At 44.5% G+C, this 15689-nt stretch overlaps 1 protein-coding gene across 3 annotated transcripts in view; it reads left to right on the forward strand.

Annotated features, from left to right (window-relative positions):
* Positions 1-6936, forward strand: part of ncanb (neurocan b) — a 166570-nt gene extending 159634 nt beyond the window's left edge. For all 3 annotated transcript variants that reach the window (XM_053847980.1, XM_053847973.1, XM_053847988.1), the window contains one exon: positions 1205-6936. In XM_053847980.1, the coding sequence (XP_053703955.1) occupies positions 1205-1335 (131 nt within the window). In that variant the 3' untranslated portion in view covers positions 1336-6936. The remainder of the gene's footprint in view (positions 1-1204) is intronic.
* The last annotated feature ends 8753 nt before the right edge of the window (positions 6937-15689 follow it).

Below are 15689 nucleotides of genomic sequence, written 5' to 3' on the forward strand. Positions count from 1 at the left end.
TCTTTCAGTTTTATTATTTTATTTCAATTTTATTAACAGCATCATGGGCCACTTGGGTTGACAAGATCAAAAGGATTTACCCAGGTTTGTCTTGATAGTGATTCATGAAATCCAACCCTGTACTAGTTGCAACTACTGAAGCTCTTTCTGGAGAATTTCATGCCATTGAATAGATCCATTTATTTTCAGGGGCTTAGAGTCGTTCATTCATCCATGAGAACTTGTCCAGAGATTTATGTCATGGAGGGGTTCATTGCACGTGTGGCGATCATGCACCTACTTGCATATGCAGGTTCACACATAGATGCCCTTCACACTGACATGGTTCTGGAATTGGTGCATTTCTGGGTTCTCAGAACCTTGCTTCTTTCTATCGATCCAGCCCGTGTTTTGGGTAAAGAGAACTAAAGTGAGAGGGCGCTAAAATAAGTTACTCATGCAGAGGTAACACTTGCTGAGTTGCACTGTTGAATGCAATATGTTGAATGTGTTTGTCGCCTCACTGACAGTATTCTTTTTTTTCAGCCAACAAAAACTTTGTGATGTTGAGACATTGAAAACAGTTATTTTGAGGCATTTCGTATGTAACAAGTGTGACTGTTGAATTAGTAAGTTCAAAACATGAAAACGGGAAAAACTAAAAATGACATTAATTGTCACGAACTTTCAGCCAATCTGTATATAAAGAAAGTTTTTGTTTTCCATTTTCTGGGGCAAAAAAAAAAAACGCCTTTTTTGTTACGACAGAAGTCGTAAAGTCACTTGTGTTTAAAGCGATAAAGATTCCTCTCTGTTCTGCCTTTATCTTGTGAAGGAGTGTTTCTGCGGAGTTTGAATGTTATCATCCATTGCAGCTGACAATTGCTTGTTGGCAGAACTCTGACGTGACAGAAAAACACAGTTGACGTGTTTGACTGGAGGCGGTGGATTCGTTGGCAGGTGGGAGTGGGTGGTCAGCAGGGAATAAAATTGTTCCCTTGACTGTGTCAAAGAGAGTCGAGCCATCGACCGAGAACATGTATTTTGACCTTCCTTCTTCTCATCCATCGTCTCTTACCTGGCTTTACCTCCACCTGTCCGTCCGAATTCTAGTCAGCGATTCACCTGACTCACATCCTTCCTGCATCTCCTGTCATGTTTAACTTGCGCTTAATAAACTGCCTGCCCTTGTTTCTTTCCTGTGCTTTTCCATTTCTCCTGTCAGCCCGACGAGCCCACCGTTATCGCCGCCACCACCACAAGGGCAGAAGAGAGCGCAGGAAGCACAAGCGGCATGGCCACAGGGAAGGAGGGCACCACGGGGCAGAGCCGGGCCACAAACACAACCACTTCTGAACCAAAAAAAATCCATCCTCCCTCTCCTGCTGCTGCAGGTTGCCTGTTTCCTCGCTGTCCCTTCTCCGTCACTCTCTAATTTCTCGCAACCCCCCTGGACCCCCTGTCCCGGTCAATGTGTGGCCTTCCTCGTTCTCGCAAGGTCTGAGCAGGACAATAACAAAACCCTTTGTACTCTTTCTACTTAATTTATCTCTCATATTTGTGCGTCTCTTATCTTTCCCCCTCCGACCTATTTTTAGAAAAAATTAAATAAAACGGGCTTGGACATGTGGGGTTTGGTAAAAACCCTACATGGGACGGCGTGAGGAAAATGTCTGTATTAAAAACACAGTTTTAGTTGTCATGTCAGCTCATTTTCCTGCTTTGGCATTCAAGCGATGTTTAAGGTGATTGACTGGAGTTTCTCTTAGAATCAGACATTCTTGAGTTTTGTTTTTTTTTTTAATCGTCTGTGGTGTTTCTCCTCGTCAGTGTCAGACTCTTGTTTTAGATCAGATGCGCTGAGGCCCCGGAGGAAAATGGAAAACACATCAGTCACAGAATCTCACGCGGCTCTTCTGCTATCAGACAGCCCCACTTGTCCTGGGCGACGGGTAATCTCAATGTTTGATGTCCAATTGTCTCAGCGCCAAGCGGCGATGTACACTTTTATATTTTGTCTTATCGTCCGTGTCGCTGTGGGCAGGTGAAGTGTGACTGGATTCTTTTGGAGTTTGGCTGGATGAGAAGAAATTATGCTGTCAGCCGAGCATGAGAGATGCAGAGAGGCACAGAGTGTGTTATCTACTCAGATTTACCAGCCCAGTCGTACGTTACGGGATGCAATATATATGACAAGCCCGTCCTCGGAGTCGATGAGTAATGCTGTTTCCTGGTCTCTTTCCACTGTGTTGGCAACACACCCACTAAAGTTAAACTGCACTTTTTAACTCACTGTTAATCAGATCTGCAGCGCCCTCCAAGCTAAATTTCCAACTGTTTCATGTGTGGAGCTTGTGAGCTGTCCTGAAGCGAGTGTTGCTTTCTTCTGGAATCTTCCCTGCAAACCCCAAATATGCTTACAGCTGAGCTAGAGAAGTTCTGTAGCTGAGTGGAGAGGATGAGCGCATGACACTTTTTACTTTGGAAGGAGGTGAAGAGGAGAGTGCAAGCAGGGTGACAGAGTTCTGAGACCTGCCAGGAGCTTTGGTGTAGAGTCACACTTCTCAACTAGTCTGGCTGTGGGATGCACCATCAGAGGTTCGCATGCAGTGCAAACATATACACTTGCTGGCGAGACACATTAACACCGGCGTGTCGATTGGTGGGGACAGGTTGTCTACTTGATGAATTTTGTCTCTTCTTGCTGGCAAATGCACACATTTACAAGACTATTAGAGAGCACAATCGTTTTGGTCTCATCCTGTGTCAGGAAGGAGTCATGAGTGGTGCGGGAGGCAGCCAAGCGGACGTCAGAATATGCTGGTTATTTTTATGCTGTGATGTATAGCGTAACCTTGACGGGATTCAGTCTGATCTCTGACTGTATTTTAGGCCATACAGCATCACTCGATCCACCATTGCATCTAAATGACAATCTTTGACCCAAATCTAGCAGTAGAGTTGGCAACCGTCCCTCCGTCTTTAGCATCAAATCTGCACGTCCCGCGTACAGCTGACAGGAGACACACTTTGTCCGGGTATTTTCAGGGTACCAACCTAATTTTTCCCCGGGAAAAGGCCTGCAACTCACTGACTGCAGCTTGATGACACAGTTGTGGTCCTAACCCACAAGTTGAGAAACACATGGATAGATAAGAGAAGAAGAAGGTTCTTATGTCCTCATTGGCAGTGACCAGATAAGGATATGATTCCATTTGAGTATAACAGGAGGCTGGATGGTTTAGAGTTATGGAGCAGAGAAATACCAAACATGTTGGACAAAGAATGTTGCAAATGGGTGAAATAAAAGATTTCGACATCCGACTGGTTGAAAATGAGAGAAGACCAGGCACTGTTTTCTCCTAACACCTCCTTGTTTGGCAACACTCTGCAGTTTTGACTGTGATAATTGTGGTGGTAATTATTAGCCAGTCAGTTCAGGATCGAGGAGAACCAGTGAAGCAAATTCACTCTGCTTGTGTTGAGAGAGTGCTGGGGCGTCCTCACCCAGCTCACACCTGAACTGCCTCACAGAGTGTGGCCGACTTGAAAGAGACAGCCCGGACGGACCTAACAAGTGCTTTGCTTCTACTGTCAGGTTACATTTCCACTCTTCAAATTCGGGACTTGAGATTGCTGTGTGTGGGATTATGTCTGAACAATTCGCTCCGTTTCCATCTATTATACTCCATCTGCTCCTGTCTCCGTCTCCCTGTTAGCGCCTTTAAATAAAGTCCACTCCGGACTATTTAGCCAGTGACACTGAGCTGTGATAGATGAGCACATCAACCTGTCTGTATTGGCATCTGAGGACAAGACAGAGTGTTTTTGAGCCGGATTAATTTATATCATCCATCCGCTCTCACCTTGGCAATGACAAGACTCTTGCACTCGGAAAACAATAGTCACGCTGCACCTTCCTATCTCTTTAATTAATCTCTGCATGCCTAATTAACAAGCTGAATTATCTTCAGGGCCACGGGGCGCTGATGACGGGGGGGTCGAGTGAGGTTGATGGACAGCCACTGAGGGTGACAGACGCGGGACTCAAAGGGCTGTCACACTCCTCACAACCGGCCTGACAGTATTTATAGGTGCTGCAAGCTGCTTTTCTTGTGGAAAAATTGGTTTTTGTGTGGGTGTTTGGCTGAAAAGGAGGACTGACCCTCCGCTCGGAGTCTAGCCAGCTTTGACTCGCAGAGGCTGAGGTGTTTGAGTTGTGTAGAGATTCGATATTGTGACAGTGAATGGGATGTTGGATGATGATATTCAAGTTTTGATACATTAGGTTGAGAAGACAATTAGATGTTTGTCACGGAAGTATTGTAGATGCTCTGTTGTTCATAACCTAGTTAGTTGGATAGTTTACAACTCTGAATGGAGTTGAGAGATGACTCTTGTGCACTGCTGCTGTCAGTTATAACACAGTTGCTCCTCTCACTTTTCAAGGGTGTTTTGCGGCAACAAAGTTCTCCTGCTATCAACAGGGCTCCTAATGTTTTGACCATAGCTTTGATTTCACACGCGACTCCACATCTTCCTACATGCCTACAGGTTTAACAGGAAACTTGGGTTGTGGACCGTGGTGATGCTGGAAAGCAAGTTGATGTGGTGTGATAGCAAGACATTCTCTCGTCAAGTTTGAATTCATTCTGTCCATCAACCTCATGAAACATTGCTGTGAAGGTGGCAGGGTAACGTGTAGATCAATAACTGAAGCCGTGGTGAGTCAATCGTTCACCTTTGGAAACTCATCCTCCAGGTAGGGTGAGGTAGGATTACCTCATCAGCAGAACAGTAAGTTCCTCATCTTAGCAACAGCAGGGCAATGAAAGTCGCTTTTGCTGCTCTGCTGTACCAAATATTGCATAGACCAAAGGCTCATTGCCATCTTTCCTTCACCCCATCTCACCCGTGACCCTGAAAAGAGAAAAAAAAAGAGTCCCAGTAGGTTAACAGATAAACATTTATTGAAGTTTATGGAACTAACTATGGAAATACATTTCAGCCTTGGCTTCTTAACATGTCTACTTTTCAAGCGCCTCGACTGTTGCAGTGCATAATGGGCCCTCTAAGTTGTGGACAGGTTTTTTTCTAAACCTTTATTTACAATTATTTATCATTATTTATCTGATTAAGAAGTGAATGGAAGATAGAAGTGAATAAAACTAAAGCAGTGTTTTGGTTTCGGTTGAAAATGGACCAACTTGTGGCAGCGCCACCATGAATTGTCTCTGGAGCGTTGCATTTTTGGACAGTGGAGGCAGACAGACTGAGGCTGAGCGGCAGATCGATAAACTGTGTTGAACTCCATAATCACATTTAAATGAAGCTGGATTAATTCACGTTAACGCATTTATTTCTTCTTCTTTTTTTTTGGTGGTGGTACATTTCAAAACACTGACAGTGACTTCTGAAAAAGATTTTGGTTCTCAAATAATGCAAGTGACTAACAGGACTACTGATGCCAGACAACAATCCAATAAAATCTTCTTGTTCTGTTTGCTTTTTCCTTGTAACACACACACACACACACACACACTCCTCCTCAGAAATTCAACAAATTGTCTCCGACTCTTCTATCTGTCTGAAAAATCTCTCTTGCTGTCAGTCAGCAGTCGACTCGCGAGCCCCGGTGAGACAAAGGAAGCTGCCATGTGCAAAAGGAGAATTTTAATCATGAAGTTGAGGGACTGCTTGCTCGCCGTGAACCCAGAGACCTTGGTAATTGTGCGTCTGCCTCCTCACGACGACACAACAGCTCGGAAGGGACACGTGTTCGCACGTTCGCGCTCTCAAAGCCGTGACGGCTTAATTATGCCGTCTGTTAGCCCCTGCAGGGGAAAAGAGAGGAAATGAAACATGGTGCTTCTGTTTGAGTCAGCGTGACGGCAGCGAGACAAACACGTCAGAGGAAATTGACATTGGGTGGTGTTTGTTCGGAGCAGCAGCCGGAGCCTTCTCACGCTGACACCGTATTCTTCATTAAGGCTACAGAGGAGAGGAGCGCAGCAGGCACGCGGACACCCACTGACTGACTTGACAATGATTGAAAAGCTGAAGAAGACGCTTTCATTCACCAATTTAATAATGCTCCACTATAAGTAACACATCAATTTGCTCCGTTTTTTTTGTCGATGACAGCAAAGGAGAATTAGAGAGATTTCAGCATGTTGGAAAGTGTTTGGAAAAACGTCTACATTCCTACGTTCTTTGGGAAGAATGTGTGACGCCATGATAATACAAAAAAAACGGCAAATTTGTTTTTGGTTTTGTCTTTTAATGCTGGAGGAAAGTTAAAATATAAGTTCAAAATAAGTTCAAGTGCAGTTCTAAGTTCTTAAAATAAGGCAGACGTCTCCAGAGTGTGAAATGTGTGAGTGCGTAATTCTACATCACTGAAATTCCTTAAATGAGATTTCTTGCGTCCGCCCTGTGAACGCAGCGTCTGGATCTCATTGTCACTTATGTGTATCTTTGAGTAGCAAAACTACATTTTACAACTTCTGCCATCAAGTAATGATCATGTACCCAACTTTGGTCTCCGAGACAGGAGGAGATATCTGAGACTGATGTAACTTGTGTTGTGAGGGGCATTCGTGAATGTGTTGGGACTGCTGTACCTCCGTAGTACCATGGAAACATGCTGTGCTGTGGAAACCTCTTGACATCTTAAACTCCTCGCTACGATGTAAATACTTTTCTTTTTTTCCTCTTGATTCCATTTATATTCTGGGTGTTTGTTGTTGTCACTGGACCACAGTCACACAGCCACAGAGGAGCACAGAGTGCAAGAGTTATCACAACAGCTTGGATTTTATTTTACACCCATGTGAAGGTGCTGAGTCACTGTGGTCCAGAGTTCTTTTCCATAGTTACAGTTGTGTTTTTACGGATTCTCGTCCTGTCACTGTAAAATATTCTTTACTGAACATGTTCATTAAAGGAAAACCGTGTTTGGATCATCGGCTGACTGACTGTTGTTTTTTCTTCACGCATGAATGGTCACATGATTCAAATCAAACCATCAAGTTAGGACAGGATGGAGGAAGAGATCAAGCTTTTTCATCCATGAGGTGGTTCAATACACAGATCGATCTGTGATTTGTGGCTAGGGAGTAAAATAATCAGAATCATGGAGCTACAGAAATAAGTGTGAAAGGTTCAGCTGCTTTGCTGCGCCTCAACAATCAGCTGGAGATGTGTCTGAGGAGAGGGACGTTTGGGTTTCCATTGTGTTTTCATCAATGCCCCACCGGCCTTTTCAGTTTTTCAGCAACGTTTTATACAGCAACAACATTAAAAACACACAAACTTTTTAACGTGCCACTTACACTTGCGTTCAACATGGCTCCGGTGGTCGACCAGTAATGGTGGTCTTCAGTCTGCGTGCAGGTCGAATGGCTTCCGACTGCTGAAGCGTCATGCTTTGTCGACCAAACATATTCAGAGTCCAAGATGAGTTTCAGATGTGTCATCAAACTGAGGTTTAGAGATGTTCGCTATCTATTTCAAGTCATTAGCATGTGTGATAAACACAACAAGATTAGCTCTTCGCGTTTATGGAAATATAGAGTTTTGAGTTTCGTTTTTTATTTAATATTTTTCCAAACATCTTTGCTCATGTCACTGTGCTCTGTCGATGAAAATCCTCCGTCATTGCCACCTCCTTGGCAGCCAACCTGGACCCAGTCCTACACTGATGAACACTTCTTTTTGCCCAGGTGTCGTGTCATCAAGTTTTTATGAAGTTATGCTGCAGACAAGCGCTACATTATGAGTGTAGGTGGGTGTTCTGTTAACCCTTTCACCTCTGGAAACTCTCCAGTACTGTATATTTGAAGTGGCATGTGGGGAAAAGTCAGAGCTCTGAACATGATCCTTCAGGGTTCACATGACTGTAACTCGTTTTCAGTTTGTTGGATTTGGAAATGTGCCTATGAATGTCGAGATAAGTGGACAAATCAGAGGAATATGTGCATTTTCACCTTCTCACTGACCAATCACAAAAGATACCTTGATGAAGCGTCACTGTGTATATTCAGTACATGCATGCATCTATTGACTTAGTAGTTAAACTGGAACAGCACTCACAGACCACAGACCTCCACCAAGCAGCTCATTTGCAACTGTAAAGTGATTTTCTTGTGGTGTTTTTGGCTCTTGGTTGATGGACCGTTGGTCTCCAGTCGGCTTGTTTGTTGGAGCAATCTTCTTTAACTATCCTAAAACAATGCTGCCTGATCAACAACACTTTTTGTTTTTTGCTAAAATGGTCCTGGTCCTTTAAAATCTATTGAACAAAATATAAGATACAAACTGTGAATTATATCAATGAATCAATATTTAGAATTACAGAACTGTGCCATTGGTTGAAGATTCTGTAGACCTTCAGATGTCCAGCGAGTGCTGAAAATCTATCCTACCTGTGTAGATGAGATGGGTTTCAAATTCTCCACACATCCTCTGTTCCACTCTCCACACGTCCGGTGTTCGCTGAACAAATGTGCCTTTGTTCACATTTTTCATATTCAAACTTGGCTTAACCGTCTCTGTCGACAGGAAGCCACTGAGGTCAAGTTCTTCATATGAATAAAACTTTGTGCGAAGAGTGAACAAAGGGGTGTGAAAGTATCGTGAGAAGGAACAGGAGAGCGTTTTTTGTTGGTGATTTCACCCGCTGTTTTGCCGTTTCATCAGAGATTTTCACTTTGGCAGATGATCTACCCCAAAAAAAAACAGGTATTCTCATCAGCTGAAGGTTTCCGTGCCTGACAGTGTGTTTGCTGTAAAAAAAATCTTCACAACCTTCCCTGCCACTCCTGTTGCCTCCTCTCATCACCATTGAAATGTGACTCTCTTTTCCCCGTTATTCAAGAAGACCAGAAGAAGAAGCCGATTGTCAGGTGAAGTTTTCTTCCGCTATCAAATGCTCCGAATATAGCGCTTCTTTTCTCAGTTCTTCCAGAAGCTCTGATGTTTCCACTCAGCACTCAGAGTAACAAGGACACAGCTTATTACGTCTGCTTACCAGGAAGTTTCTTTTGAATTTACGAGTGGAAATGGCCTTCAGCTTCTCCTTGATGCTGCTGGATTTGTTACTGCCACTGAGAGTTGCACCAAACAGTCCACAAGATGCATCACCGAAATTGTTGGACTTTAGCGCTGAAATGAGGAGTGGGTGAGTCTCTGAAGCCTGAGCATCCTTCTGTCTATACTCGAGTGTCTTCTAATACTTTAGCTTGATGAGCAGATGAATTAGAGGCACGAAGAGACTGCTTATCTTAACCTTGTTCGCGGGTCGATATGAGACTCGTCTGGCAGGCGTGGTTAATCGATGCGGATCTGTGGCGTTATCCGCCAGTGACGCTGCCAAAGTTCAAGAAGATTATGAGGCGCAACAAGGGCTTTAGAGTCGTCTTAGACGTGACGTCCCCACCCTGGAAGACAGTCTCCTCTCCTCAGTGTAGAATCAGTGTCTCATCTCACAAATAAACATCCGCGGCTGCTGGCTAAACCTTTACACAGTGAGCTGCTTATCCCAGTTTCTGAAAAGATTAATATGCATCTTAACTCTGTTAATACTCCACACCCTTCCGGCTGACAGGTAGCTGAATAGCATCACTGGTGAATGGACGTTCTCTCTCTGTGTGTGTGGGCTTCAGTGGAGGGGAAATCAAGGCTGAGGAGCAACGACTGAGAAGGAACTGAGATGCTTTTCTCGTGTGACGGATGATGTTCTTAGGCGGCGTGAAGCTCGTCTCTGTGTGAGTGTCACCCTTTCACCTATGTCGTAAGAAATCTGAGGCCATTTGAGCATTTCAGTGGTAAGGCTATGTCCCATCTCTCACGCTGACACTAGCACTTGGTCTGGAGCGCCCTCCACGATGAAGTGAAGTGATTGACGTCCCTAAGAATTGGGACGACACGCTTAAAGAGAACATGTCCCAGGCTGCTGTGCTGTGTTTTGTTTGCTGCATATGGAGACATTTTGTAAATGCCAGCTCCAAAATTTTTGCAACCTCTTGCATCTCATCAGAATCAGAATTTAATTTATTGTCAGTGGGGAGCCCACCAACTAGGAAAGTGGAAGAAGCTGTTCCTGTGACGGGAGGTTCTGGTCTGGATTGACCACAGCCTCCTGCCAGAGGGAAGAGGAGCAAACAGTCCATGTCCAGGATGAGAAGGGTCGGCTCTGATCCGACCTGCACGTCTCTGGGTCCTGGAGACATAGAGGTCCTTCTCAGCAGAACGTACGATGCGCTGCAGTCTGCTGTTGTCTCTGGAGGTGGCGCTGTTGTACCAGATGGTGATAGAGGAGGTGAGCATGGACTGGATGATGGCTGTGTAGAACTCCACTTGCAACTTCATCGGCAGTTGTAGTTTTCGTAGCTGCCTCAAGAAGAACATTCTCTGCTGGGCCTTCCTGATGAGGGACCAGATGGTTGGCTCCCATTTGAGGTCCTCAGTGATGGTGGCTCCTAAGAAGCAGAAGGAGTCTACAATAGGAATGGGTAAACCAGCCAACGTGTCGTACTTGGACTTGAACCAGCATGAACCAGCGGAGAACCAAGCCGGCTTCGCCACTATGTTGCGGTGTTAGATCTGTCAGAGGTATGAAGATGTCAACGTTAGCCTGGATGTTAGCCGATTGTGGTTTGTTAAGAAGAAATAAAAAAAATACTGTTGTACATACATGTTGTATTGTTCATGCTGTTGGCCATGGTAGACCATTTGGATCGCTAACGTGTGATACCAGAGAAAGTAAACAAACAGAAGAGTAGTCCTCATTGCTAAAATGTCCCTGTTGTCCTATCCAGCGTTGTTTTTAAATAAAGTACTTTGGTATCCTGGAAATCTATCCCCACTTCATATTCCCTCTTCGTTTCAAGTCACCTCCAGAGCTCCCTCGGTTTGAAGGGATCATTTCAAGTGGTGAGTGCCCTCAGTTTTAGGACTATTGGGCCACACTACACAGACGCGTGAACGCTTCAAAAACGAGTGTTAGGGTGTGAAATGGGACACAGCTTAAGTCACTTTTGAAAAATCTTCACCCCGGCCAATAGTTCTCCTTGTGCTAGTGTGGCTTTTCTCTCACAGTCCAAGAACATACTGGGGTTAACTGATGACTGACAAGTGCCTGAAGGTGTCTACGCTGCTGCGACGGACTGTTGACAAGTGATCTGTAAAGACATAGTCAGCGTGAGTTTAAAAGCTAGAAAAGAGCTTTTTCACAACTCATAATCTACTAATTCAAACAACCCATGAAAAATATTTCTTTAGTTGAGTCCAAATTCAATCCATGACAGACATATTTCAAGTCTTCTCAGCCTGTCACGGTGGTCCCACCACGGATTTGCTTGTTGCTTTACTCTTACGTTATTAGTGACAGCCGGATTGTCTACTTCTCTTGTACGATTCCAACCAAATGAACATGAAGCCAAGGGAAGGAGCAGGATAAGACGCCTCAGGTCTGCCAGTTTACTCCTGACATGATGGAGGATCAGTAGGAGGGAGTCTTCGGAGGACTGTTGCTGACTTATTTCCAGTATATAAAAGATGTATATTGTTTATTCTCCTGCTGCTGCCAAAGCACGATCACACAGTAAATCAGAGTTAGTGGAAGAGTTTCTATTACCGAACTGGGTCAATTAGATGAGAGACGAAGCACGTGTCTTCAGTGAGCGAGAATAAAAATTGGACGTTTAACCGTGATCTTTAACTCACATATATAGGTATTTTAACTTCGGCAATTTGCCTTTAGAGTTCAGATGAAATTATTTATGCTGCCTTTAATATTTAACAAAGTTTCACAAAAACGGAAGCGTGTGATGCCAGAACGATGTCAAATCTGAAAGTTCTCAAGTTCAAACTCTGCATAGCTGAGTCTGGATTGATGACACATGGTTTCCCCAGCTGCAGCATGAGCTTGGTAGCTTCCTGCCATTGCAAGTCATCACACCACTCCTTGTATCTAGTCCTTGCCATAGAGGATATTCTGTCCCAGGTAGGAAACACCTGTTGTTGTACGCCACCGATGCTCTTCTACTCCCCATGTGCATTAGGATCATTTAGCCCTCCACAGCTGTTGGAGATTTACAAAAACTGATGCTGTGGCCACAGCAGACGGCGAGTAAACAGAAGCAGGTAAAATCTGCTGTACAAAGCATTAGAGCAGGTGATGCTCAGCTACAAAGGGAAAATGAGGACCTCGTACAGTAATAATAAAGCTATGAAGAAGACAGCAATGGAGAACTGCTTCACGCCATCCCAGCTCAATGCTCTCCAGCTAAATCTGATGTAGGAGCTCACACAGACATGGAGAGGTCAGTTGCTGCCGCAACAAAGCGCAGCTTAAGTGTTTGTTTTTTTTAGCCATACAACAATTATGTGAGTGGTCACCATGCGTGCCTCTCTTTAAAGCAAACCTTCATGTTGCTATAGCAACGCAAAGCCTGGTCGTTTACCACTCCACTCTTGCTTTAGTGTTTCTGCTTGTGAATCATCAAACTCAAGTTCAGCTCTGACTAGAAAGACTGGAACCACGAATTGTTTTAAATACCTGCATCAGCAGATGTGGTGCAGTGGATTACTGAGCCAGATTACTTAGGAGAGTCTGGGAATTACAGATGCCACGGACTCATTCGTAGGTGGGAGCCATTCACACATGCCAACGCTGCCTTCATGTGTCATCGGCTTTGTGCCCATTGAGTCTGAATTTACTGTGCTGCTTTCACGTAAGCAAGTGAACTCACGGCATTGCAAGTTGTCAATTCACACAACACACTCTATGCAAACTCAGGGCTGAACCCCTGTCGCTGTATCTGCAAGAGGAGAGTGTGTCAAACACCCTGGACATATGTTGGCAGGTGACACTAGTGACCGAAAAAATACACAAAATTAACTCATCACTTGTCTTCTCTGACAGTGAATATGAGAGTATCATAATGTCAATACTGTGACGTTACAATACAGAAACACCTTGGTGTTATGGTGTTATCTCATAACTGCTACCATCTGTAAATGAAAGGGTCCCGTCTCATATAAACTAGCCTATCTCAAGGAGCAGCTGGTCAGCTGACCTGAGGGCCCAGGCAAGAGAGTGGCAAGCTAAATGCTCAGATAGGGAGGGACGAGACCATGTCATGTTTCTTTATTAATAAACAGATTTTAAAATCAGTTTGCTCTAACTCTTAGCCAGCCAGTGCAGTTAAGTTAAAATGGGATGGTGTTGCTTTCTCTTCTCCAAGTCTGGTGAGACAGAGACAACTTGCTAACTGCAGCAAGCAGACAGTCGCAGCAGTGCAGCTGAGACGGGACAAAAGCATGGACCACTGTTTCCAGTTGCTACCTGCTGAGTAGGCTTCACCTTAGACAACTAATATAAAAGGAGGAGATTGAGATTCAAAAATCCATCATGAAACCTATTTCCTATGATGATCTTAGCATAGTCAGCCAGCAGACCCAGATTATGAGGCTGAGATTCTCATGTGTGACTCGGTCCTGACACCTTAACCTCAATCTTTTGCTGGTTAAACCTCACAAAGTTAATCTATGACAGAAGAAAGTCCTGGGAAAGCCATTTGTTTTGTTTTTTTTTCATTGAATGAACCACATTTATTTGAAATGAGAGCTACATCGCAATAAAGAGCCTCTAATCCTGTCTCTACTGAGAATTTCTTTGGTATTTGAATATAAATTTGAAATATATTGCCGCTACATGGATTTTGTGCACTGGGGAAGTTGTTGATCCAGTGTGTTTGATGTATCCCTTTCTGTTTATTTCTGCTGAGCTGTTTTAAATTTGCCACATATTTGATGAAATTCCTGTGCTTCCATTTTTTTTTCAGTTTCTCCAAAGCTTCACGTCCATCATTAAGTTTCTCCAAGAGCAGCGGGGGCATGAAGTGGCTGGCAGGTGGCTTGAGTCTGCGGTTTTGTGACTGTGCCGAGATAAGGTTATGCAGTGTGCGGACTGTGCCGGTGCAGAGTTCCTTAATTCCGTCTCCCCCTTGTTGAATTACAAAGGCCCCCATGGCGGCTGCTTTCTGACTGCGGGTGCTCGCCCAGATACCGCAGAGGCTTCCAAAAACAGTCTGAATTCCAGCCGGTTCCTTCCTACTCCTCTCATCTTCTCTCAAACCAAGACCTCTCTCTCATCTCCTTCTCTCATCTTATTCTCTCTGTTGATGTTCCCCTCCGCATCCACGCTGCTACCCAGCCTTCCCCAAAACTCAAGCAGTTGCCTCCACACACACATTTTCACACAAATGAATCAGACCATTTCATTAACCTCCCACTTTGCTCCATCGATCCAATCTTGAATGAGGAAAAAGCCCAGCGAGTGGACGACTAGGACGAGTGCGATAGCCAGTTACCTCTCTCCACACTCTCCTATGCATCAATCTCAGCATGCGCCATTAGATGGTTAACAATTTCAATTAACTGAACTGGCCTGCCTGTCGGAGCTCCGTGGGGATCTCACAGTTTGGTCAATCGCCCATCATCAAAAACAAATGGCTTCTAATGCGGAGAACAAACTGAAGCTGCTCAGGAAACATGGTGGCATACGTTTGTTTTATTAATGATTTTTGCATGTGAATCCTGATACTATTAAAGGCTGAACCTCCCGTGTGTCAACTGTTGTGAGACCTCATCGCACAGGTCAACATATTTTGCTGCCAGAGGGCAAACATTTCACTCATGCCACGAGGGAGGATGATTCAACATTGGACCCAGAAATCCATCTGATGGTCACGGATCTGTGACACCTCAGGAAGGACAACATGCCACCCAGGTTGCTAGAAAAGCAATTCAACTCTTCTTCCTTTAAGGTCATGAGTGCTCATTTTATAAAAACTCATCTTAAAGCGCACTCTCGCTCTTTGGCTTAGCCAAACACACAGCGGATCATTTATCACCTCCGTTTTAGTGTCTGATTTCATAGTTTTCTATTTACCGTGCTGTTTGTATTCCATTCCTTCCCATAACGGCTCCATTTGTATTTTGTTGCTCTGAATTTTTGTTCTTTTCCACACGTGTACAGCACTTGCCAACGCATTGGTCTGTCAGAGCTTTATAAATAAAGTTGATGCACTACAGAGCTCGTACGTGGTTCACAGAGAGAGCAGTGTGGCAGATTGTATAGACCTGCTACTACTGTCGGGGAGATCATAATCTCCTCCATTGCTCAGTGGTATGAAGCTGCAATTGTCGCCAGCTATAAGAGGCTCTCGCTGCCTGTCTGTGCTGCGGGGAAGATAATCAGCTGCCCTCATCCATCAGGCCATGACCTCAAGGAGACTCAGGTGTAGAGGTCAGTCTGCAGCTGACCTGCTCCTCCTTGTGGTCAATTATTGTATTTTACCCGGTGTCTTGGAGGGCGTGCTGGTGTTGCCAACTTTATTCTGCATCCCAAAAGTTGGATGGTCGACTAGTCCCTGTCAGCAAATCACTTGGTGCTCGATGGAAAATGTGAAAATATCATATTCTTCTTTATCCCATCTGCTTCTATCTTCGTTTCTCATCTCTTGAGTCGGGCCCTCTCTTTCGGCTTTTATCTCCGGCCTGCTCCGAGGCGACGACCTCTGTCCCACGTTGATAAATGAGCGGCAGCGTCTTCTCCTTCCTGCTTGTTTATTGTGTAGCGGCACTCTGTTGTTATGGGGTCACCTTATTTCATTTCATGCTCCCGAGAAAATGCAATAAGA

This window comes from Synchiropus splendidus, chromosome 1, assembly GCF_027744825.2.
Source record: "Synchiropus splendidus isolate RoL2022-P1 chromosome 1, RoL_Sspl_1.0, whole genome shotgun sequence".
Classification (NCBI taxonomy): domain Eukaryota; kingdom Metazoa; phylum Chordata; class Actinopteri; order Syngnathiformes; family Callionymidae; genus Synchiropus; species Synchiropus splendidus.